General features: G+C 43.5%; 1 protein-coding gene across 6 annotated transcripts in view; it reads left to right on the forward strand.

Annotated features, from left to right (window-relative positions):
* The first annotated feature begins 8,596 nt into the window (after positions 1-8,596).
* The window catches only part of SLC24A1 (solute carrier family 24 member 1), a 78,494-nt gene continuing 60,520 nt past the window's right edge, over positions 8,597-26,570 (forward strand). For 3 of the 6 annotated variants that reach the window (XM_068275005.1, XM_068275010.1, XM_068275011.1), the window contains exons 1-3: positions 8,599-8,827; positions 14,363-15,511; positions 24,276-24,338. In XM_068275005.1, the coding sequence (XP_068131106.1) occupies positions 14,516-15,511; positions 24,276-24,338 (1,059 nt within the window). In that variant the 5' untranslated portion in view covers positions 8,599-8,827; positions 14,363-14,515. Of the gene's footprint in view, positions 8,828-14,362; positions 15,512-24,275; positions 24,339-26,570 lie in introns of all 6 variants that reach the window. The other 3 variants (XM_068275006.1, XM_068275008.1, XM_068275009.1) reach the window with 2 other exon arrangements.

Consider the following 26,570-nt stretch of genomic DNA (forward strand, 5'->3'; position numbering starts at 1 on the left):
GCGGAATGTGGCCCCCTGAGGCTTTTTCACTGGCCCCCCAAACACAAAATAACTTATAGATGTGGCCCACTGCACCTTTAAATATCAGCGGCCCTCATCTAGAATAGCAGTGCTGGTCCCACCCATCCACATACTGTAGAAGCCAGTGAGCAGTCATTTGCTGGCTTCCAATTCTGCATCAGGTGACACTGCTGTCCAACTGGACGCAGGTTGTCACCTGGGTATGCTTCACTGTCTGGAGCACAAAGACTTTCTGTGGGTGCCGCATGGCTGAATGGCTGCTGCAGGGAGTTCTCCTCCGGGCATGATTGGGGGGAATCAATACTAGATTTAATGTAATGTTTTTTCAGCATCATTTTATGTATGTTCCGGCCCCCCAGCAGTCTGACGTATGTTGACCCGGCCCTTGACCGCAAAAGTTTGGGGACCCCTGATCTAGCTCATAGTAAACAAAATCACTCAAAAATCATTAGTTGCTTTTTTTCTAATTTATTGCCTGCTCTCCCATACTTGGTTCATGGTAATATTTGGGTTATAAACAATATTGGTATCCTTTTAATTTAAGCTCAACTTTAGTAATAAGGGCTGGGACCCACTAGAATGTGCAAACTGCAATCGCTCAGCACTTTTGGTAGTGGAGTGCAACGCAAGGGAAAAGTTGCATGCCACGTCATGCCTGGGATGTAACGGGTACAGTGCAGCATACAGTACATATAAAGTATGCTTCACTGCCACTGTTAACACTAGCATTATGGGGTAATGCACTGCTTGTATCTTGTTATGGATTACAGATCTGTTGCACTGCAGTGCTAACCCGTCAATGTGAATGCACCATTAAAGATTGCATCACATTAGCAATGTGATTATATTGTCTAATGCGATGCGCCACTGTGAACCTAGACTTATCGTAAGTTACTATGTATCACTACAAACAATATTAAGGAGCCCCCTTACTTGTTTTTAAAACATAAATACAATACTGTATATGAGTATAGCAACTACTGTACTGTAATATGTCTGTCATACAATATCTAGCCTAGAGAAGTTGGTATAACACTTCACCATCTAGTGGTTACATCTTGTACTGATGCATCTCCTGGTAAATGTTATGCAAATATGACATCTCACGTTTTCAGTAGGTTCCAGGGGCAGATGGTATTATCAGGGCCATAAGAAAGTCATCCAACACCCCCACCTTCCCTTCAAATTCCCTGATCCTAACCCTGCACATGTCAATAATGGGGTGATCCAACAAGCAATCACTATCCAATCGCAAATTAATTGGGTGGAGAGTTTATACCACATTGGCCTCAATTCACTAAGCAGTTTAGATTAGTCTACTGATGGTTTTTAGTCTACTGATGGTTTAGTGTAAATCAGTTACATCAAAAGGGAATTCACTAATAATTACCAGACCTGGTCTAAAACATTTAGTAATTAGGTTGGTAAAGCAGGGGAAATGATCAAAAGATGCAATTCACAAACAAGTAGCTATGACTGACAGAAATCAGCTAGTCTAATCTCTGTCAGAAAAAGTGGGCGTGGTTACTCCTTGTTTGCCTTTGTGACTTGCATCTTTTGATCATTTCCCCTGCTTTACCGACCTAATTACCGAATGTTTTAGACCAGGTCTAAAAACAGTTCTAAAACATTACACCAAACCATCAGTAGACTAAAAACCATAAGTAGACTAGTCCAAACTGCTTAGTGAATTGAGGCCATTGTCCTCTTGATCTTGGTTAAGGTGGCTCTACAACGTACAATCACTTATACAATATTAATTGTATAGAAAACCCTTCTTTCTATCAAGCAATTTTTACAAATTGGTTTTGTAGGAAATTCTGTAAACTGTCTGACTCTCTATACTGAAAAATTTAGTTCAGTCGAAAAATAAAATACATAGCTTAACCCGTAGACTGTCGCCGACAGCATTAGATGCTTTATAATTGCTGTTGCATCTATGGCGTCTAAAGGCGTTTTCCGACAAAACTACTGATTTTCCACAGTTCAATTTTACTTTTCCGTTTTTCATTTTTCATTTCCCACTTTTCGCTTTTTAGAATAAAGGTATGATTGCCTTTCAGATTAATTGATATTGTTCCCCTAGTTTTATGGCGAGCTAAAGGGAGGAAAGGGCTTTCCAGTTCAAAAATAGTTAGAAATGGCTGATATTGATAATATGCAAGTGTTCTTTTAAAGTGTACCCGAGTCTAATCAAAGGAAGGCATGTATATGTACCTGGGGCTTCCTCCAGCCTCCTTCTGGCCGTAGGCTCCCTTGCCCTCATCCTGGGACACTACGATCCTCTTATAGTGGTCACAGGGAATCCTCCAGTTGCGTTGTACTGTGCATGTGCGGCCGCCTGGCTGAGCGTCCGCGCCATTGCACTACTGTCGCCCGGCTGAGTGTGCACCGCCATCACGCTACTTTCGTTGGCATCGGGAACACGAAGGTGGCACACGAGGAGATGGGGGCCTGGGTAGAGGGAATTATGGTTGAATCTTGGGGTCCCCTTTGACATGGGGATCCCAAGATGTCCAGTAGCAGGGAGTGCCGTGCCTGGCCCCAATGAGGAGCCATGGTCCCACCCGCAAAACCGTCGGCTCCAATGAGCGTACAGAGCAGTGGGCTTGCTATTCAGCCTGCATGAGAAAGAACAGCGCAGGCAGCGTTCTGCTTCATGTCGTATGTGAGTGCGGGTGGCATAGCACACACCGGGGGGGGGGGGGGGGGGGAACGACATGCTGGAACAGAGTGCGGGGATGGGGGACACATGGGTGTAGGCAAAACAGACATCAGAGGGACAAAGAAGGACACGCTAGGACAGAGGGCATGGAAGGGGATGCAAGAGTGTGGGCATAGCGGACATCCTGGGGGATAAAGGAGGACATGCTGGGACAGAGGGCATGGATGGAAACGCATGAGTGCAGCCATAGCAGACATTCGGTGGGACAAAGGAGGACGTGCTGGCACAGAGGGCACGGATGAGGGAACAGGTATATTTACACAAGGGAAGTGTATATTTCAATGCTGCTCTGCTCCCCCCTCTGCAGCATGGTTCCAGGACTCAACCTCTCGCTGCAGAATTAAGGTTGGTGCCGGTCCGAATTGTATTATTTGGACCATAATGCACACTGACTTTTCCACCCCACTTTTGGGGGAGAAAAAGTGTGTCATATGGTCCAAAAACTACAGTAGGTACCTACCATTAAAGAGGGAGCACTGAGCTAATATTAAAGCTTATTTCCAGTTGGAATTTTCAATAAATAAGCTTTAATATTAGCTCAGTGCTCCCTCTTTAATGGTTGGTTCTTGTATGCGTAGTTTATGAGGTGAAACGAGCGCTATATACAATTTATAGCTCCTGGTTGATATCCTGTTCATTTGCAGTGTTTCTCTACAGTAGGTACCTACTTTTTGCACACATATTTATTAAGATCTCTTCCTACCTGAGAAGATATGTTCTGGGGGTCTCCGCCCCCTGCACACCTGGGCGGAACCACAAACAATCAATCAGATTTCACGTATTCACGTTACAAATCTAAAAGGCTTGCCATTCTTACAGTAATAAAGCCAAGAGTCCCCAAACGTTGCACAGTTAGTCTGTAACGATCGGTGTCAGCAACCAGAGAGAGAATCTGATCCTTGGCGATCCGCAGTATCCCCAAGAATACAGATATACCCGATTATTGAGGATCTGCGGAATCGTCAATAATCAGATATGTCTAACCTCTAGACACCAGGGAGAGTGTAAGTGTTTGGTGCAACAGTAACAACTCTGAGTAAAGACCACCAGAGGAGCTGGTGGCCTATACTCCCGAGGAATTCACCCCTGAGCGGTGGGTGATATTCCTGTAGCCTGTGGACCCCTGAGCGAGGGACCAAGGCTGGGACGCAGGAAGCCCTGCTGCTAATATGTAAGGTTTTGCCCTGAACTGGGCTAACGTAACACAGTAATAACATAAATGATAATACAGTTCCCTAGTCTTGGGTGTGAGGTCCGTATTCACAACACCCTGGAACTAGTCTGGAGCATAACATAAATGATAATACAGTTCCCTAGTCTTGGGTGTGAGGTCCATATTCACAACACCCTGGAACTAGTCTGGAGCATAACATAAATGATAATACAGTTCCCTAGTCTTGGGTGTGAGGTCCGTATTCACAACACCCTGGAACTAGTCTAAAGAATACACAGAAGATACACAGTATTCCTAGTCTGGGGTGTGAGGGCCTTGATCTCAACACCCTGGAACTGGTCTAACAAATAATACCATTCAATTAGTACTTTAAGCTATCAAGAATCTGACTCAGTGTGGATTCCCAGCTCCAGCCGGTTCTGGCACACTGTCGGGTCTAGCTAAGGTCTGAGTGCCTTCACGCAAGTGTTAGCAATGGCAGACAACCAGCAACTGACAAGCAGCAGAATATATAGTTGCTGGACTCTGCTGCCCCGCCCGAACCATTCAGCCAATCATGAGTCCTACAGGAGTCAGCTGACCTTCCTGATCAGCTGACACTTCCCCTGCTGGTATAAAGGTCCTGCATTCAGGCCCGCGCCCGCATAGCTCTCCATCTGTCTAGGTGCACTAACAGACCCAGCCACACCAAGCACACGCCGCCGCATGCAAGCAGCCGCTTTGCTGTCAGGACATGCTGCGGCTTTTCCGCATTCCACCATACTACCAGACGCGTGTCCATGCGTGCAAACCGCCGCTTTGGACGCGGAATCAGCCGCCTCGTTCTTGGCATATGCGGCGGCTTTTCCGCGTTTTCTCACAGTACCCCCCCCCCTGAGGAGTGGACTCCGGACATCTCCTTCCTGGCTTTCCAGGACGTAAGTTAGAGAATTTTCTTTTTATCTCATACTCAGGCCGGCCATCAATCCACCCAGGGAGGGAGGGAGTGGAATCCACCTGCAGCGCTGACCCGGGCGGGGACACAGGAAATGATTTTTTGTCAGCCTGTTTTTTCGGTGGTAGAATGGTTTTGGGCCAAAAACCCCTGTCTAAAGTGTCTGCTTTGGGGCTTTTGCTATCAGATTTATGCATGAGAGGAAACCGTGAGGAACAGGAACCATTAGAAATAACTGTACACTGTCCTGCCTTTCCTGCGACCTGTATCCTGGTTTTATCCACCTCACCCTTCTTTAAACAGTGCTCATGACAATGAGCTGACCAGTTCAGTAACTGTCCTGAAGCCCAGTCAATCAGTGGAGAGTGGAGTTGCAACCAGGGTATACCGAGAACAACAGCAGACCCTTTCATCGGCAGGACCAGGAACTGTAAACTCTCTTCATGCACTGCCCCTAAACAACATGACAGTAGGGGGGTTTGGGAAAGAAACTGGGCACTGCGCAATTGAGAGTCGTCCACTGCAGTGACCGAAATCTGCCGGTCGGGTGCAGATAACGGTATCCCCAGACTTTTGGCAAAATCGTAATCGATGAGGTTCGCTGACGAACCCGAGTCCACCATGGCTTCTGCGGACTTGGTCCGACCTTCCCACGTAACCGAACAAGGAAGGATCAGCCGACCATCGTTCAGGGATGAACCCTGCTCACCTATGATTTTGACTAATCCTAGGCGATAGCTTTTGTCTGACCAAGTGGAACCATGTAAAGTGTTCTTCTTTGGGCTCCTGCGACTCTTTTCCCCCAGATTCAACCTTGTGTACCCAATTTGCATAGGTTCTCCTGGAGGTGAGGGAGACCGAGAAGAGTCGTGTAAGATAGACCTTCTGGCCACTCTACCACGAATCTGTCTCTGGTGGCGCAAACGGCGATCTATCTGTATGGCCAAAGAGATTGCCTCATCCAATGATTCGGGCTCAGGATGGCCTATCATTACCTCATGAATATTATCTGACAATCCGGCCAAAAAAACAGTCTAGGAGGGCGAATGCGTCCCATCTAGCCGAGACTGCCCACCTCCTAAATTCCGCAGCATAATTTTCCACCGGACCTTTGCCCTGACGCAGAAGCTTGAGCTTCCGTTCAGAAGTCGAGGCGATGTCTGGGTCATCGTAAATCATAGCCATAGCCTCAAAAAAATTCATCGACCGAGGTCAGGGCCTGATGCCCAATAGGAAGACCATATGCCCAGGTCTGGGAATCCCCTGACAACAGAGTCTTAATGAACGTAATTCTCTGTGCCTCAGTTCCAGACGAATTAGGCCTTAACTCAAAGTATGATAACACTCTATTTCTAAAGTTACGAAAATCAGATCTGTCGCCAGAAAATTTTTCAGGTACAGGCATACGTATGTCTGTGCTAAGAGGAGATCGCACTGATTGAAGTCCTGAAATAGCCCCAAATATCTGACATATCTGGGTCTGTTGGTTCAAAACTGCCGCGGAAAGTTGGTTTACCGCGGTGGTCAGGACTTCAACATGGCTATACAGTGCGTCCATTTGGGTTCGGTCTGCCATTCAGTAACGATCGGTGTCAGCAACCAGAGAGAGAATCTGATCCTTGGCGATCCGCAGTATCCCCAAGAATACAGATATACCCGATTATGGAGGATCTGCGGAATCGTCAATAATCAGATATGTCTAACCTCTAGACACCAGGGAGAGTGTAAGTGTTTGGTGCAACAGTAACAACTCTGAGTAAAGACCACCAGAGGAGCTGGCGGCCTATACTCCCAAGGAATTCACCCCTGAGCGGCGGGTGATATTCCTGTAGCCTGTGGACCCCTGAGCGAGGGACCAAGGCTGGGACGCAGGAAGCCCTGCTGCTAATATGTAAGGCTTTGCCCTGAACTGGGCTAACGTAACACAGTAATAACACAAATGATAATACAGTTCCCTAGTCTTGGGTGTGAGGTCCGTATTCACAACACCCTGGAACTAGTCTGGAGTATAACATAAATGATAATACAGTTCCCTAGTCTTGGGTGTGAGGTCCATATTCACAACACCCTGGAACTAGTCTGGAGCATAACATAAATGATAATACAGTTCCCTAGTCTTGGGTGTGAGGTCCGTATTCACAACACCCTGGAACTAGTCTGGAGCATAACATAAATGATAATACAGTTCCCTAGTCTTGGGTGTGAGGTCCGTATTCACAACACCCTGGAACTAGTCTAAAGAATACACAGAAGATACACAGTATTCCTAGTCTGGGGTGTGAGGGCCTTGATCTCAACACCCTGGAACTGGTCTAACAAATAATACCATTCAATTAGTACTTTAAGCTATCAAGAATCTGACTCAGTGTGGATTCCCAGCTCCAGCCGGTTCTGGCACACTGTCGGGTCTAGCTAAGGTCTGAGTGCCTTCACGCAAGTGTTAGCAATGGCAGACAACCAGCAACTGACAAGCAGCAGAATATATAGTTGCTGGACTCTGCTGCCCCGCCCGAACCATTCAGCCAATCATGAGTCCTACAGGAGTCAGCTGACCTTCCTGACCAGCTGACACTTCCCCTGCTGGTATAAAGGTCCTGCATTCGGGCCCGCGCGCGCATAGCTCTCCATCTGTCTAGGTGCACTAACAGACCCAGCCACACCAAGCACACGCCGCCGCATGCAAGCAGCCGCTTTGCTGTCAGGACATGCTGCGGCTTTTCCGCATTCCACCATACTACCAGACGCGTGTCCATGCGTGCAAACCGCCGCTTTGGACGCGGAATCAGCCGCCTCGTTCTTGGCATATGCGGCGGCTTTTCCGCGTTTTCTCACATAGTCACTTGGTGACCAAGGGTAAAAATTCAGGCAGTGTGTGGAGCATAAAACAGCCAATCAAAATTCAGCCATTCATTTTAAATGGAAAAATGTAAACTGCAGCCATTCTTAGACTGTTATTTCCAGGGTTCTCAAACTTGGCACAGTTGGTCACTGGGTGACTGGGATTAATATTCAGAAAGTGGTTGGACCTGACAACAGCAAATCAAAATTCACCTATTGATTTTCACGGGGAATATTTACATTGCTGCCATGCTTACACTGTTAATTGCAGAGGCTACCAAACCTGCTACAGTCGATCATTGGGTGACTGGCTTTCAAATTCACAAAAGGGGGCAGAGCCACAAACAGCCAATCAGAAGTCTTTGCTGGATAAACTGCTTCCATTCTGACATTGCTCACATTATTTATCCCAAGGACCCCGAAGCTAACAAACTTGGTCATTGAGTGACTGTGTGTCAGGGTTAGAAGAAGTGGCCGCATCCAACAACAACCAAATGCATACCCGAGCATTACCATGTCTTCAGCTAATTAAGCTATAAAAGGACTTGTGAATATTATCTATAAATGAGTCAATTAAAATGTTTACCGGTATGTCAGTATATGTACAGGGAGGACTAAATGTCATTAAAGATGATATCTACTTCATGTCATTTTAGGAGTTACAACTAAATATTGCTCCTGCTACAATTGTGCTATGTGCTAAACTGTTGTCTTTATTTTAGGTAAGTATACATTAAGTTCCCTGTTTCTGCTAATCAATATGAAACTAAAGCAGGTTTCCCCTTTAAGCTGTTTCTGTGCTTTGAAATTTGAGTTATAAAAACCCATCCTCAGACTAAAATGATTCCTCTCTGTTCTTCCCACATGCATCAGCTTCTCTCCTGGGAGCGAGGAAAGTACAGTGTTGTTGTATAATCTTCTTAATGCTGCAGGTATTAGTGTGGATTGGACATCGCTCTTGCAGCGTGTCCTTCATACCTGACCCTCAGCAGACTTTAACTGGTGCAGATTTGCTGGAGATGGAGACACTTCTGTTGCCTTCACCCTAGTCCACCTTTCCTCACTGGGCTGCATGTGCCCTGAAGAATAAGGGGCGAATGCTTCCCCCAACCTACCTGCCTCCTCTTCTGATCAGGTATGCTTCCAGAGGCTGTAGATATTATTATGCTTATCTGATTGTTAATAGAGCATTTTTTAACATTAGTACTGCATGAATCCTATATAAAAGATGATGTTTGCTGAGTACCCTCCTGTTGTAAATAACTTCTTCTCAAGATCCCTTTGATACATATATAGTCATTAGAAGTACTCAATATTGATTACTAAATACATTTCATACAAACCTTTATGTTTTTCTTAACAAAAATACTTTGTAACTCACTGTAATAGATTGCTAAACCCATCCCAAGTACCTCCAAGGGCACTTGTACCACGGCTTGAGAATGTAAGTGTTAAAAGTATAACTTACATAGTAATCGATAGAATCATTCCCTGTGTTAAGATAAATGCAATTTGTGTCACTTTACATTTACCTCTGTGCATATGGAAATACAACAACCAGCACATTTTTAACTGGCTCACAAATAAATTATTGTATTAATTTTATTTAAACTGTAATTATTGTTATGAAACTATTAAGAATGTATCCATGTAACATTATAAATGTAGGATTCTCGATTCGTTCTAAAATCAATTTTGTCTAAAGTGTGAAGACATTATATTTCTTTTTTTTATATGCTGTCAAGACTGATTGATTTACAAAAACATAAGACCAGGAGACCACCACAGATATTGTCCAGAACAGCCAATCAGATTCCAGTTTGGTTTTTTTCTGTACACATTAGGAAATAACAGGTGCAACGTGATTGGTTACTGTGACCATTTTTTCCTTCCAACAGAATTGTCACTTTTTATTCTGCTTGATAAAGTCAGTACTAAGTGTTGCTATATTAGCATGTCAGGACATATTTGCTTAACACTGTTATAGGCTAGCTTTGTGTCACGAGTAGTTAGGATCAAATAAATCCCCCAAAACTGGTTAAGTTCAGGCAAATTATATTTTTGATTTCAAATTTAAATGATTTTTACATATACTGCTATTGTGATTCGTGTGTACCTGTCAGTATTATAACAGTGTTTTGTTACACAAAAGTTAATCTTGTGAAAATGTGTCAGTAGGAAGTACTTGGACTGCTGCCAGCCGGACGATTAATTACTACCAGCTGGCTGTTAGCTATTAAGAAATATATGTAAATATTTATATTGATAGTATAATGTACTGCACTTTATTATTTTTGCATTACTGTCCAGTATTTGGTTAATAAGCAGTTTTTCAACTTCAAAACAAAAATGCCTTTACAAGCAAGACTGTTTTTAGAACTTCAAGATCATTAGCAAGAAGTCCATGAAAGCAATAAGACTGAGGACTATTAACTAACTCAGCGCTGCGTAATATGTTGGCGCTTTATAAATACAATAAATAAATAAATAAACTTATTGATGGCTGATTAGATGATTCTAGACAGATTAGATGATCCCCAATGTATGACCATTGACCATGAAACAATCAGTCATTGTATAGGATTTAGGATCATTTTATAGGATTCAGAGAGTGAATACAGTATATCTGGCAGTGCATAAGAATATGACTGCAGTTTCAAGTGTTTGTTGTGGGTCTGAAATGGGAAGTGTTTGAGGTTTTGGGAAAACAGTTGCCTTGCTGTTTTTATCTTTCTGGAACAGTACAACTATTATTTATTTTATTTATTTATTGTATTTATAAAGCGCCAACATATTATGCAGCGCTGGACAATAAATAGGGATACAGACAATATTTAGGGGTGACATACAGCAAAATGACAATACCTGAATACAAGAAAGACCAGATCATGCAGCACAGTATGAGTACAAGGTAATGCTTAGTCACTGGAGGGGAGCATGGAGATTAGGCAAGTTGGGTTCACTCAGATGCCTAGCATGGGTTCACAGTAATGGAGGTGCATGATCAGGTAGGACCCAAAAGGAGGAGGACCCCGCCCAAAGGCTTACAATCTAGAGGGAGAGGTAAGGACACGAACGGTAGGGGACCAGAGTTCAGCTGTGGGTTTAGAGCACTTGAGAGGGGTAGTAGGCCAGAGTGAAAAGGTGAGTTTTGAGGGCTTTCTTGAAGATGTTGAAGGAGGGGGCTGCCCTAATGGGTGGAGGTAGGGAGTTCCATAGTGTTGGAGCAACTCTTGAGAAATCCTGGTGGCGTGCATGGGACTGGGTGATGCGGGGGGCGGTTAGGCGAAGTTCATTGGAAGAGCGGAGTGAGCGGCTAGGTGTGTACCTCTGAGTAAGATCGGAAATGTAGGTTGGACAGGTTTTGTGGACAGATTTGTAGGTCAGACACAGTATCTTGAATCTGATTCTGGACTGGATAGGAAGCCAGTGGAGGGATTCAAGGAGGGGAGCCGCCGTGGTGGAGCGGTGGGAGCAGTGGATAATTCTGGCTGCCGCATTCATGATGGACTGCAGTGGGGCTGTTCGGGTCATAGGGAGACCAGACAGCAGGGCATTGCAGTAGTCAAGGCGGGAAATTATGAGGGCATGGATGAGGAGTTTGGTGGTGGCGGAGGTGAGGAAAGGGCGAATCTTACAGATGTTACGAAGGTGTAAGTTGCAGGACTTTGTGAGGTTTTGGATGTGGGGAGTGAAGGAGAGCGCGGAGTCCAGGGTGACACCCAGACAGCGGGCTTGAGAGGTAGGGTGAATGGTAGTGTGGTTAACAGTGACATGCACATCTGTGAGGTTTATGGATGTCCGGGGTGGGAAGATCATAAATTCCGTTTTGTCTAGGTTTAGTTTCAGGAACCTAGCGGACATCCAGGAGGAGATGGCTGATAGACAGGAGGAGACCTTGTCCATGGTAGTGGTGGATATGTCAGGGGTGTGGAGGTAGATCTGGGTGTCATCTGCATACAGATGATAGTTAAAACCCATGGAGGAGATAACCTTGCCAATGGAGGATGTGTATAGGGTGAAAAGTAGGGGGCCAAGGACTGAACCTTGGGGGACTCCCACCGAGAGGTGGTTGGGGGTGGACGAGGACTCATTGAAGGCGGTCGTGACAGGACAGGGCAAGATCGTGAATGCCCATGGACTGGAGGGACTGGAGGAGTAGGGGATGATCTACTGTGTCAAACGTTGCTGAAAGGTCAAGGAGGAGGAGAATGGAGTATTTACCTTCAGCTTTACTATGTGAATTTCTGACCTGGAAGAAACATGGAGCCAAGGCAATTATGGAGAGTCAGAACCTGTGATGACGAGCAGTCTGTTTCTGGGTCAGGTATAAAGGATCAACAACACAACCTGCAATTACCTTTTTTTAAAATGAGATCAACAATGAAATCCTCCTTATATCTTTGAAGTAGTTGCTTTAAACTTATTCTTTGAATTTGTTACCAATTCTAACTGATGCTCTACCCCTCTGTTGCGTGGCAGGATCTCACACTGTATGGTCATGATGACTCATGCTGGGCATACACGGCTCGATTTTACCGCTTGATTCTCCCGCTCGATCGTTTCGACACTCGATTCCGCAGTCAATTTTTTTATCTTCCGCTCGTTTTTCTTATCTTTTTCCATTCACTTCAATCCGGAATCGAGTAGCGAAATGATCGGCTGGGAGATCGGACATGTCGGAAATTATCTATCGAGTCATCTTAATGGCTCAAAATCGAGCCGTGTATTCCCAGCATAACAGTAGTGGTTAGTCTCCCCACCACCAACTCCACCACCTTGTGATAATGGTATTATTGAACCTTTTAGTATTCTGATACGCCTACCACTTTCTTCACCAAACCAAAATCTTTTTAGCTTATTTGTAGATCTGCATTTGTCCATCACAGAACAAATCACAGGGCTGTGCGTCAATGTCCCTCTCTCAGTGGTGATCCAGCTAGAGCATGGGTCCCCAACCACTGGGCTGTGGATCAATACGAGTCGTGGACTGTGCTGAACAGGGCCGCATGGAAAGTATAGCATTTTTCATTTCGTTTTCATTAGACTGCAAAGCATTTGATTATAAAAAGTGACCACATCTATCTGGGCCTCTTTCCTGCACTTATCTCAGAGCTGTGGGAGTAATGGCTGGATAGAGACCACAGAATGGAAAGTTGGTAGGAACCTGGCAGTATTAGCTTTAAATTAGGGGCTTCCCTATAGTTGTTACTCCCCATGAATAGAGATGGTGAATGAGATGCAAATAATTCTGACTTGCATGCGACTGTATGCAACTTTAAATTGGACAAATTGAAATCCAGAGGAAGTAAATCTGATTGGCCCAAATCCAAGCTGCCTTCATTGTGCATGCAAGTCAAAATTATTTTCATCTCACTGACCATCCCTACTCAGTGGTTTAAGCACGCGCCAAACCTACTCCAAGTACATGTTAATATGGGGGCTGACGTATTGATCTCCTTTTAAACAATGCAGGTTGCCTGGCTGTCCTACTGATCCTCTGTCTCTGATACTTTTAGCCATAGACCCTGACTAAGCATGCCAATCAGGTGTTTCTGGCTGAAGTTTGACTGGATTAGCCACATGCTTGTTTCAGGTGTGTGATTCTGATTCAGACCACTCTTAAAAAGACCAACAGGACGGCCAGGCAACTGGTATTGTTTGAAGTGGCCCTGAACTCTTGCACAGGACACAAGGAAAACAGAGAGAAATGCACCCTGTGTGCTTTTAGAGAGCAGAGCCTGTCTAATTCCCCCTATCTTCAAATAACCACAAGTGTTATTTGATCTCTCAGCTGTATCAGCACAGAAATTCAGCAGTCCTTGGCCGACATAGCTATTATGTAAACTCAGGATGTTAACCCTTTGTCTGCTTCCATGAAAGCAGGAAGTAGACATGATGCATACTTATTGCAGCAGTTCTGTAAGCTGCAACAATTTTTTTTTAAAGATTATTATGCTGTTGCTTATCTTTTAGAGCAGAGAAGAAGTTCTGAGTTCAGGTCCGCTTTAAAAGGAAATACATATGGCAGCTTACATATCGCTCTCAGTTCAAGTGTTTAAAGGGAACTGAGCAACATTTGTAGACCCCAGGCCATCTCAATAGCACAATAAAAATGCATTTCTAACGATGTGGATCATTCATAAGAAAACTTTCATTTTACCTCTTCTTTTTACATTTAAATGTTTGTTGGAGGCTTTTATTACACTATTTCTGCGGATGGCAGATAAGGACTGCTGTAATTTGCACTAGCAATGAGCAAACAAAAGCTTTCATCAGCTGGAGGGAGTGGGGAGATAGGATAGGACACTGTGCTTTAAACAGTTTAGAGAAGTCACACATGCCTCTGGATAAGGGCAGAGGGAAGGGGGGGGGGCATGGCAGCTCCTACATCTATTAGAGACCTGGACAGACTGCAAGAAAACAAAATGCTGCTTGGTTCCCTTTAAGTGAGCCTTGGTATAATTATTTTTAAATTACTGCTGAGGTACCCCATTGGTCCATTGATCTGGACCAGGTACAAAAATCTAAACTTCCACGGTAGATTACGCGTAATGTGATCATAAGCGCTAGTTCCAGTTTGCACATGGTATAATAATTTACAGTGAATGTAAATGGTTCTATACTTTTTGAATTGTGCTTATGATTCTTCTCCCTGTGCTCTTATTAGGCCTTCCTGGGATGCCTAGAGGAATCCTCCAAATGTAACAAATACTGCACAACACCAGCCCAAAGATGAAACACAATTATAGGACAATAACCAGCATATCTCCCTAATTAGCAGACTGTGTGGAAGGCAGCTTTTTCTGGCTAGACTGTAACAATGCTTCTACACAGGAGAAAAAGACTTCAGCTGAACCGGATCTTGTTCATAGTGTGTGTCATGTTTCTTTGCTCCCTTTACCAGCTATCAATTGACCAAAAGATGAATTTAGATCATTGGCCAGAGAAGAACCTAGAAGATTCTAGTTTGGCTAAGGATGTAGATGCAGAGACCACCATAGAAACTGTACAAGTCATTGTGAGAGAATTATTAAACCAGACAACCACTACCCTAACCACCACTATAACCTCTACCTCAGTTTCAGCCACAGAAAATGTTACGGAAAGGACCAAAACCAAACAATGTATTAACGTGAAACCAGATCCCATAACACCCACTATTAAACCAAGAACCACAACTACAGTTTCAACCACCACCATCAAACCAACCAGACCTCCATTACCTCATGCCAAAGGAGAGTATCCCAGGGACCTCTTCAACATAGAGCAACGCAGGAGTGGTTGGGTGTCACTTCATATTTTTGGCATGATGTATGTATTTGTGGCCTTGGCCATCGTCTGTGATGAGTTCTTCGTCCCAGCTTTGGGGGTGATTACAGAAAAGCTTCAGATTTCCGAAGATGTGGCTGGTGCCACTTTTATGGCAGCTGGGGGTTCTGCACCTGAACTTTTCACATCCCTGATTGGAGTGTTTATATCCCACAGTAATGTCGGCATTGGAACAATTGTGGGCTCTGCTGTCTTTAACATCTTGTTTGTAATTGGAACTTGTGCCCTGTTCTCCAGGGAGATCCTCAATCTTACATGGTGGCCTCTGTTCCGGGATGTCTCCTTTTATATACTTGATTTGATCATGCTCATCATCTTCTTCCTTGATAATGTTATCCTGTGGTGGGAAAGCATGCTGCTTCTTACAGCCTACTGTTTGTATGTCATATTTATGAAATTCAACTGCCAGTTTGAGAGATGGGTGAAAATGCAGGTTTCCAAACGGAAGAGACTTGTTAAAGTAATGGCGCTTGAAGACACAAATAAGGTGTGTACTACTGACCTTATTAAATAACCTATTGCTTTTTATCTTATTGCTTAACGTATTCAAAATCGTATTATAATTATTTATTTATAAACACCATCATCTGCCTAGATAAATACAAAAGTGGGAATACACAAATACATATTTTGCCCACAAATTGTATGAATGCATACATATGCACATAAAATTGTGGCTGAACAATTAAAGGAATAGCAACAAACTATTAGGTGGAAGGTCCTGTCTGTAGAGATGGTCAATAAGATGAAAATAAGTTCGCCTACAAAATCAAATTATAAGCAGCTTCAAATTTGGCTAATCAGAATAACTTCCTGAAGATTGTTATTGGTCCAAGTTCAAGCTGTATATAATTTACACGAAATTGACATTTTAGGCAAACTTATTTGCATCTCATTGAATATCTTTACCTGTCTGCAGAAGCTTTCAGTCCAGAAGGAGAGATTGAAGGAACACAAGAGAGGCAATGAGACTGTAGCTGAGACCACAATGTGGACTATATCAGCTTGAGCACAAGCTAGTGAATTGGATCAATGGCATGTCATAAGCTTGTGCTTTGAACTAAGTTTTAATACTATGGCCCTTATTCTGTTCACTTTTTCTCCTAGGTTTTCTCCCACATGATATTTTCACACCTTATCAAAATAATGCCTTTTAAACAAGGAAGAAAATACTCAGAATAATTTTAACATTACCTCATTACCTACATTTTTAGATTGTACAGTGCTAAAAAGTTATTTTAAACAAAATATAAAAAGTTATTTCTTAGGAAAAATCTTAGGAGAAAAAGGGAATCGAATAAAGGCCTATGGCCCTTATTCAATTCACTTTTTTCTCCTAAGTGTTCTCCTAGGATACTTGATCCTTAAGGCAACAGTTCTGGCCATGAGTTCAATACATGAGATGAAGTGTGATCAGTGCGGCACTCACTATGTTTAAAGGTAAACAAGATAAAGGTTGGAAGCGATCTCACCATGTATAGGCACTGTCTCCGCTCTCTTTGCTGAAATGGCTCATTGATGTGCTCCAACCAGGTAAGTATAAGGAAGGCAGAACATGTGATATATAGAAACAGAATGCGGGCAACATCCCATGCAAAATGATTATTTAGTGTCAATCCAGCAAAACCCAGCTTAACCAGACAGATATACATTCACCAACAGCGGCGTTGGTCAAAGGCCATTGACCAAGCATTCGTAGAGATGCAAAATGACTGTCACCGGTCACCCTAGTGCCCCATCACCCACTTCCACACCGATGTTAGAGGCACAGTGACAGAAGCTGTTGGTGAACATACAACTGTCTGAATTTCGCTGGATTGACATTACGATGATTGTTTTGCATTGGATGGTACCTGTATTCTGCTTCTATGCATCGCCAGTTCTGGCCACCCGTACATACAGATGCTTCCCTCAGCTACAGCTGACCGGCACATACTGTTGCTATGAAGATAAGAGGAGGGGTGACAGTGTGGCACGCAACCAAGTGGCTTTCGGTGGGTGGGGTAAGGAGGGAACATTATGCTCGGCCGCTGCTTAAAGATGCGGTATGCCTTGTTCAGTCTAGCATATTTATGAGGTAAAAATGTTGCATAACAAAACTATTTAGTTGTTCCTTTCCTGGATGAGGTTTTGCTCAAAAGACACTGGCATTATCATCATGAGGTCAGGCAAGGACAGCAGCTAGCAATCGTGACAAAGCCAGCTAACTCTTCTCAGATATAGAAAGTAAAGGTGTATAACACAGCAAATATTCACCTGTACAGTTCTATTAACAGATGTTAACATTATAGCATTAGTTCTATTCTGATTATTTTTACTTGTCAATCTATCTTTGTAACAAACTAATATAAAGTGGAGCATTAAATTAATATATTTTTTCAGTCTTCAATATTTAGTTTGCTTTATAAGTCTGTACAGACTTCCTGATGTTCCATTGTGAGCTACTACAAATATACAAAGATTGCATAAAGAGAAACTGTAGTAAAAATAATATAATAACTAAAAATAAAGCTGGCCTTTGAATAAGAAATGCTTAATCTCTGGCCTTAAAGAGAACCCGAGGCGGGGTTCTTCCATCGCAATCCATATACAGAGGCTGGGTCTGTCTATAGAGCCCAGCCTCTGTTGCTAGTTCGTTTCCTTCAAAGCCCCCCCTGCGCGCTGTCAGACCCCATAAAACACAGCCGCGCTGGCGACACGCAGCGTGTCGCAGCCGGCTGTGTTTATCTCACTAATGTCAGTTTCACCGCTCCCCCGCCTCCTGAATCGCTCCGGTCCCCGCCCACGTCCCTTCCCTCGCCGCTGATTGGAGGGAAGGGACGCGGGCGGGGACCAGAGCGATGCAGGAGGCGGGGGAGCGGCGAGACTGACATTAGTGAGGTAAACACAGCCGCATAGCGCGGCTGTGATTTATGGAGTCTGACAGCGCGCAGGGGGGTCTTTGGAGGGAACGAACTAGCAACAGAGGCTGGGCTCTATAGACAGACCCAGCCTCTGTATATGGATTGCGATGGAAGAACCCCGCCTCGGGTTCTCTTTAAAGGATAAGAGCACTTATCATACACGAGGAACTGTAGTGAAAATAACATAATGAATAAAATTGCTTATTTTTTTTACAATATTAATATATAGATTATTTAGTCAGTGACATTGTAAAATCTTTTTTATCCCTGATTTACATGCTGAAATGTATCACTGGTGGAGGCATCTTTAGTTCTGCCAGGTGATCTGAAGGGAATGTTCGTTACTTAGAGTTCTATGCACAAAAGGAGATATTGCTTGCTTGGCAGTTGGAAAAAGCCATTATTTCCCACAATGCAAAGAGATTCACAGACAGCAAGCTGTCAAGACCATGGTCATGGCCAGGCATGCTCAAATCCATATTCGGAAGATACCCGGATAGTTCTATCCGGATAACTCCCAGTAAAGCTGGGGGGGGGGGGTCAATCTTACCTGACTGACATCTTCTTGCTCCGTCCCTCGGCGCCTCCCACGATGAGGTCCACGCGCATCATGTGACTCCAAACACTTTCTCCTTCAACCTGGAAGGAGGAAGTGTTTGTAGTCACGTGACCGCCGCGTGGAGCGAATCGTGGGAGGCGCCGAGAGACGACGCAAGAAGACGTCAATCAGGTAAGATTGACCCCCCCCCCCCCTCCTGCACAGCTTTAATGGGAGATATCCGGATAGAACTATCCGGGTATCTTCCGAATACGGATTGAGCATGCCTGGTCATGGCACCACACTGTGGGAGGGGTTTTCACCACAATATCAGCCACACAGACACCCCCCCCCCCCCCCTCCTAGCCCCGATTATCTATAAGAGAAAAGGTAGAGATTTCTCATAAGAAAGGGGGTATCAGCTTCTGATTGGGATGAAGTTCAATCCTAGGTTAAAGTTCCTCTTTCAAGGGAACCTAAACCGAGAGGGATATGGATGTTTCCTTTTAAAGTGGGCCCAAATTAAAAATACAAGATTTCAGAAATAAAATCTATTTTCTAAATTATAATAGCAGCCTTTTTTTCAGCTGCATAATGACAAATATAAAATATTTTACATGTATTGGAGGAACCCCTCCCTTCCTTTCATATTGCCGGGGCAGAATCCGGCAAACTGGTGGAGTAGGTGGTCCTGCAAAGGAGGAATTGCTAATGGCTGCTACCTGTATAACCCTAGTTATGGAAAGAGAAGGGTGAAAAGCATGTACTGAAATGCTCATGATCAGCTGGAGAGTCAGGCAACTGATATTATTTTAAAAGGAAAAATCCATATCCTTCTTAGATTAGCTTACCTTTAAGGGTACCTGAAGTGGCATGTAGCATAACGAGATTCACATGTGTATGTACCATCCCAATCCTGCTTAGACCTAGGCTGTGTTTCTTTTGTTTTCATTCTTCTCTGTAAGTGTTAAGAATTCAGGGCCATCAAACGTCCTCATTCACCTGGGGCAGTAAAAAAAATGTAAAAAAACATTTAAACCTTCCTCTTCAACTTTTAGATACAAAATAAGACTATGGCCTCAATTCACTAAGCAGTTTAGACTAGTCTACTGATGCTTTTTAGTCTACTGATGGTTTGGTGTAAATCAGTTGCATCAAAAGGGTATTCACTAATAATTACCGAATGTTTTATACCTGATCTAAAACATTTAGTAATTAGGTCGGTAAAGCAGGGGAAATGATTAAAAGATGTAATTCACCAATGAGTAGCTATGACTGACAGAAATAAGCTGGTCTAATCTCTGTCAGAAAAAGTGGGCGTGGTTACTCCTTCTTTGCCTTTGTGAATTGCATCTTTTGATCACTTCCCCTGCTGTACCGACCTAATTACCGAATGGTTTAGACCAGGTCTAAAAACAGGTCTAAAACATTACACCAAACCATCAGTAGAATAAAAACCATCAGTAGATCAGTCTAAACTGCTTAGTGAATTGAGGCCTATAAGAGTCTAGGAGAGTCTAATTTAGTATTAGGACTATAGATACATTTGTTTATCTCATCAATGTGTTTCACTTCAGAGTTGCTAAAATGCTGTTGTGTGACTGCCTACAATTAAAGTGAAGTTGAAAAAAAAATACTATGTACATTCAGGTACATATGTAATGGACTTTCCTGCAGTCTGTTTTTATTTTTTTGTGATCTGTAAGAATTTTAATTCAGGTTTGAAATTTTTGACATTTAGCATGACATGCCACCCTGTATCTGAGTGTATAATGTTTAGAGAAACCGAGAGCCCAATATAGTGTAGTATGTTATGCAAAAATAAAGTAAGGATAATCAGTGAGAAGAGTATACTCACAAGCGTGGGTTACCACATAGGCAACCACTGTATAGGCAGGTGAGGAGATTAGACCTGTCCTCACTCAGGGATAAGAAGTCGCTCTCTGTAGATCAGAAAAAGGGGTAGATCACCCCTCCACCAGGGGTGGACACGGTATAGCAGTAGGAGAACAGAGGCGCCAGCACGATAAAAATGGATAAAACCTTTAAAATTTGCTTGGAGGAAGTGGTGGACTTATCTCCATAAAGCAGACACGAAAGACTGTCTGAATAGTAGCAATCACATTTATTATATAGTACCCTAAAAAGTGCAGTGCAACGCGTTTCGCAGGCCAAGCCCGCTTCATCAGGCAATAAACGTGGGGACAAAACATGGGGACAAAACTGAATTTCGGCAATAGCAGGTGAGGCACTACACCTGCTATTGCCGAAATTCTGTTTTGTCCCCACGTTTATACGTTTTAGACAGTCTTTCGTGTCTGCTTTATGGAGGTAAGTCCACCACTTCCTCCAAGAAAATTTTAAAGGTTTTATCCATCTTTATCCTGCTGGCGCCTCTGTTCTCCTACTGCTGAGTGTATAATGGGAAGTGAACTCAGCTCATAGTTTCCCAGAGTCACTTGTCTGATGGATGTTCCACTTTCATTTTCTTTTCTGCTATATTTATGAGCAACAACAGTTTTACACTTTCAGAAAACACTACAAAGACACAAAGACCAATCCTCTCTTCCTATCTCTCTCACTCACTCTTTTGAATAAAGTAAACATGAATCAAAAAGCCTAAAAATCTCAAAAAAAAAAACACAGGAGGCAAATCCATATCATTAAGCCTTAATTCTGACTTGCCATGGCAGTGTTCTCCTCAGGTTCTTTTTAGCCGGGTGCCCCACCCAGCTAATTTTGGCGAGCACCTGGCTGTCATCGGCTCACCTCCTCCTCCTCCTCCTATGTTGTAAGCAGAGTTGTGCTGGGCCTGCATTCATGGCCGGATTTCTGGCAAGGCCACATAGGCCATGGCCTAGGGCACCAGATAAACAAGGGGCGGCCTGCAGACAGTGGGCATTATTTGCAGGGCATTATTTGCAAGTGTCCAAACAAATGAAAGGGGTCAGGATAACTGCACTATTAGTACCAGCTGGCATCTGCCTGTGCAGTGCTACAGGCAGCTGCAGTCCGTTAATTAAATGTTTGTGAACACTGTGTGACTAGCAAAAAACCAGACCTTGTCCAATGACATAGCAGCAGCTGCAGGCAGTTACAGAAGGCCGGGTCTCACGCACTTGGTGTGGGGGATGAAACGACCAGGGGCAGCACCAGCAAATAGTACAGAATACAGATGGCAGCCTCTCACAGTACCCATTTCTTAATTATTGATTGGCCAGCGCTGTTACCCTGGAGACAGCAGTGGGTACAGGACTCACTTTTACGTGTTGCTGACCCCACCCAATGTTCAATTGTGAGCCACTTTTGACAATGTGTGTTTGGTCGACGGCTCCCACCACGCCCATCACCTGTAGATCGCTTGATTGACCAGTTCCCCCGTGTGACGTGATTGATTCACTTCACGTTGCCATGGAGACCTCGGCACTAGCCACAATAGTGGACACCAGCGGCCCAAAATTTTTTGGGTGTGTGTGTGTGGAGAGAGGTGGTAGGATACGGTTTCGGTTGGGGCGGCTGGTAATAGTCGGCCTTGGGCGGTAAGAAGTACAAATCCGGCCCTGCCTGCATTCCCCCATTGCGCCCCACCCGGCTACTTTTTCATGCCACACAGCTGGAAAAAAATTCTTGGGAGAACACTGCATACAAATGTAAACTGACTTGACATCGAGCTCAAGCCCCATGGCTGCTAATAATTAAGTAACTTGATTGGCTGTAATTCAACTGAGGGGAACACTGTATACAGTTTGCATGGAAAGTCAAAACGGAGACTAATGGATACATATTTTCACTCATTATAGCTGTATTTGCAACTAACTTACCTATTCAAGTATTTTAATTGTGTCATGAATTATTCCATGTGCTCTGCAACTGCTGAAAATGTGTATTCACTATTTAAATGCATGATAATAATACTGTAATAGTAATACTAACAGCTGTGCACAAAAAGGTCAGGCCATTCTTAACTGGATAAAGTGGAAATATTAAAGGTGGCCACACACGATACAATAAAATTATCAGATTTTACAGCAATTCGATAAAAACGATCGGATCTCCCCAAAAAATCAAAAGCTTTTTTTTTTTCATTCGACTGAAAAATCCGATCGGATTTCCTGTTTTTTAGATTTTTATCGATCTGGAATTCCAGATATTTTTCTTCAATCTTTCTAAAGATTGTATGGTGTGTGTTAGATTGTCGATTTATTAATATACACGGCGTAGCAATTTTCTCAGAGTTTCCAATCATTATTATCATGATTAGGGAAAAATTGAACATAGGTGTGTGTGGTATGTTGATCATATTTTTGAAATGTTACAATCAGTCAGAAAAATTGATTGCAATTCTTAAATTGAACAGATATTTAAAAAATTGTATGGTGAGTGTGGCCACCTTAAAGGTGGCCACACACGATACAATAAAATGATCCGATTTTACGTTAATTCGATAAAAACGATCGGATCTCCCGAAAAAATTGGAAGCTTTTTTTCATTAGACTGAAAAATCCGATCGTATTTCCCGTTTTCTTCGATTTTAATCGATCCGAAATGCCAGATATTTTTCTTCAATCCTTCTAAAGATTGTATGGTGTGTGTTGGATCGTCAATTTATTAATATACATACCCTAGCAATTTTGTCAGAGTTTCCAATCATTTTTATCACAATTGGGGAAAAATTGAACATATGTGTGTGGTACATTGGTCATATTTTTAAAATGTTACAATCAGTCAGAAAAATGTATTGCAATTCTTAAATTGAACAGATATTTAAAAAATTGTATGGTGTGTGGCCACCTTTAGACATACAAATATAATGAATCCAAAATATCAATGTTGCTCTTTCCAAAGCTTAATATTTAATTGCCCAGGCTCATAATAACAGCCTGGTCTGAAAAGTATAGGAAATGTGCAGCTATGCAGGGTTCACACTTGTGTGTTTTAATGCATCACAAAACACGATCACCGTACACCCGATGTAAGTCAATGGGTGGTTCATGTTTGTTTTATTCTTAGTGAAATCAGGCTCAAATCCTGTGCCCAATTTAAGTTCAGGGTTTTTTTTTCTACATAGCATGCTTTATCTGTATCTTCTCCATTTTGCTGCTGTAAACAATCACAAGCAAATTTTGCATAGAAACGCACGTGGTGTCCTAAAACTCCTGTGTGAAAATATGTAGAGCATCCCAATGTGAACCCTGCCATGCGCTTTAAATGTTTTATAACATCTCTGATCTTTGGATCGTCCTTTTGTTAATCCTGTGTAAATTAATTACCACAATAGATTTTTGTGAAATCCATTGTTGTTGTCTGAATTTACTGTTACGTTGGAGCATTGTTAAAAAAAATAGGTTTGCTAGATTTTGTGAGTCTGCACTGTGATTGGACAATCCAATGTAATATACAGTAACTGAGGTTGTTGTACAACTGGTAATAACTGAAGGTCCAAAATTAGGTTGCATATAAACCTTGGGCACTGGGCTTTGTCATTGACCAGGCCTTTCACATCTGATAGCTGCCTGGCTGTCATTATCATGCTGCTGAATGAGCATGGTTTCTGTCACAAGAAGAAGGAATAAGCCATGTGTAACACCCAAGCAGTGTTATGATTTTGCTTCTCTGACTGCTACTTTTATTTCAACACTGACATGAAGGGTATGACATTGGGCAAGTTCTGTTTGGCGATAACTTTAAGCATAAGTCTGATAGAGCCCCCATACAGCACTGGTTATTGAGCTTACTGTTGCTGATGGCTGAGTGTGTTTGCTTTGTGAAGTTCTGACTGATGGTGTTACGTGGTTACTCTTCATGTACAGAAAGGCAATGGGTCAGTGGCAGTGGATGAGCCAAAGCCACCTGAAGACAACAACAGATTAAAGGTAGGTGTTCAAGGAGTTTAATACATGCTGATCACATGTGCAAATCCAATTAACTACTGTATGTTTCTAAGATGTACTTATACAGCTGTAGCATTGCCATAAAACAGGAAACCATCATATACCATACATATTTTGTATGGGCCCCAGTCATCCTTTGAGGGTATGGTGTGGCTTAAATGGCAGTTATGGTGTGACCAAGACATTGAATCTGACTTTGTGGCTTGAGTAGCATTGTTCACTCTCTTCCTGCATTAAATATAGTTATGCTTTATGTTAAAAAGCAAAGATATACTTAATTTTACTTGAAATGGTGAATCAAAAAGGAAACCTTTACTGAGAGACAAATGAAAGCTGGCTTTTGAATACCAAATGCGAGCTTCCTGCCTTTTGCTTAAAGGACAACTGAAGGGAGACGGATATGGGGGCTGCATATTTATTTCCTTACAAGCAATACCAGTTGCCTGGCTATCCTGCTGATCCTAGCCATAGACCGTTAACAAGAATGCAGCAGATCAGGTGTTTCTGACAATATTGTCAGATATGAAAAGATTAACTGCATGCTTGTTTCTGGTGTTTTTCAGACATTACTGCAGATTAATAGCTCAGCAGGGCTGCCAAGCAACTGGTATTGTTCAACCTCCTTAGCGGTATCCCTGTGCTGGACACGGGGTAAGCCGCCGCGGAGGATCTCTCAGGCCCTGCTGGGCCGATTTGCATATTTTTTTTTTTTATACATGCAGCTAGCACTTTGCTAGCTGCGTGTTACTTACGATCGCCTCCGTGCCGATTCGCCGCTACCCGCCGCATCAGAGGGTGCCCCCTCCCCCGAGACCCGTGCGCTGCCTGGCCAATCAGTGGCAGGCAGCGCTGAGGGGTGGATCGGGACTCCCTCTGACGTCACGACCTCGATGATGTCATCGCGAACGTCGCCATGGCAACGGGGGAAGCCCTCATGGAAATCCCGTTCAGAAAGGGATTTCCGGATGGGCTTACGCGCCAGCGGTGATCAAAGTGTATGGGGGACGCCGCAGGGAGGGGGGAAGCATGTAGCTAGCGCTAGGCTAGCTACATGCAAAAAAAAAAAAAAAGGTTAAAAAAACCTCCCGCGGCCGCAAGGGAGGTTAAAAGCAAATACAAATGGCAGCCTCCATATACTTCTCACTACAGTTGATCTTTAATCTGTGGCCTTAAAGGATAAGAGCACTTATCATGCAGTGCCTTCATTGAAGAGGAAATGTAGTGAAAATAACATAATAAATAAATTTGCTTATTTTTTTTACAATATTCTCGTATAAATTATTTAGTCAGTTTGCCCATTGTAAAATCTTTCTTTTCCCTCATTTACATTCTGAAATTTATCACTGATGGAGAAATCTTTAGCTATGCCAGGTGATCTGTGCAGAATGTTCGTTATTGGCCTCCTGTCATTCTCAAGATGTTTGGAGTTAAAAGCTTCTATTGTTTCTGTCAGTGCCCGGCGAGGTTTGTATTTTCAAACCAAAAGGTGCTTCAGCATGCTCATACAGCTGCCTGCCTGCATGGTTTATACATTTGCCTTCCTGCTTTTCTGCTGGTCTGAGCTGAGCTCGTCCAGTAATGCCGGAGGGCACCGCTCAGGCCCTGGTGGGCCGATTTGAATATTTTTTTTTTGTTTAAACACGCAGCTAGCACTTTGCTAGCTGCGTGTTTCTCTGCTCGCCGCCGATCCGCCGCTACCCGCTGTGTAATAGGGCCCCGCCGAGACCCCGTGCGCAGCCTGGCTAATCAGTGCCAGGCAGCGCTGAGGGGTGGATCGGGACTCCTTGTGACGTCACGACGTCAGTGACGTCATTCCGTTCATCACCATGGCGACGGGGGAAGCCCTGAAGGAAATCCCGTACAGAATGGGATTTCCTGATGGGCATGATCGCCGGTGGCGATCGGAAGGGTGGGTGGGATACAGCAGGGAGGGGGGGGGGGGGCTCTATCATGTAGCTAGCGCTAGGCTAGCTAAGTGATTAAAAAAAAAATTAGGTTAAAAAAACCATGGCCGCCGGTAAACAGAACGCCAGGGAGGTTAACCCTAGCCAGATCCCGTGCTTTAATGCATTGGGTTTCCCAGCTTACACATAAGTGCAGTTTATATCCACATGAAACCAGTGATACGGCTTGCTTGGCAGGTGGAAAAAGCCATTATTTCACACAATGAGACAGGATTCACAGACAAGAAACTGTCAGGACGATGGTCATGAC

The sequence above is a fragment of the Hyperolius riggenbachi genome, chromosome 3, assembly GCF_040937935.1.
Source record: "Hyperolius riggenbachi isolate aHypRig1 chromosome 3, aHypRig1.pri, whole genome shotgun sequence".
Lineage (NCBI taxonomy): Eukaryota > Metazoa > Chordata > Amphibia > Anura > Hyperoliidae > Hyperolius > Hyperolius riggenbachi.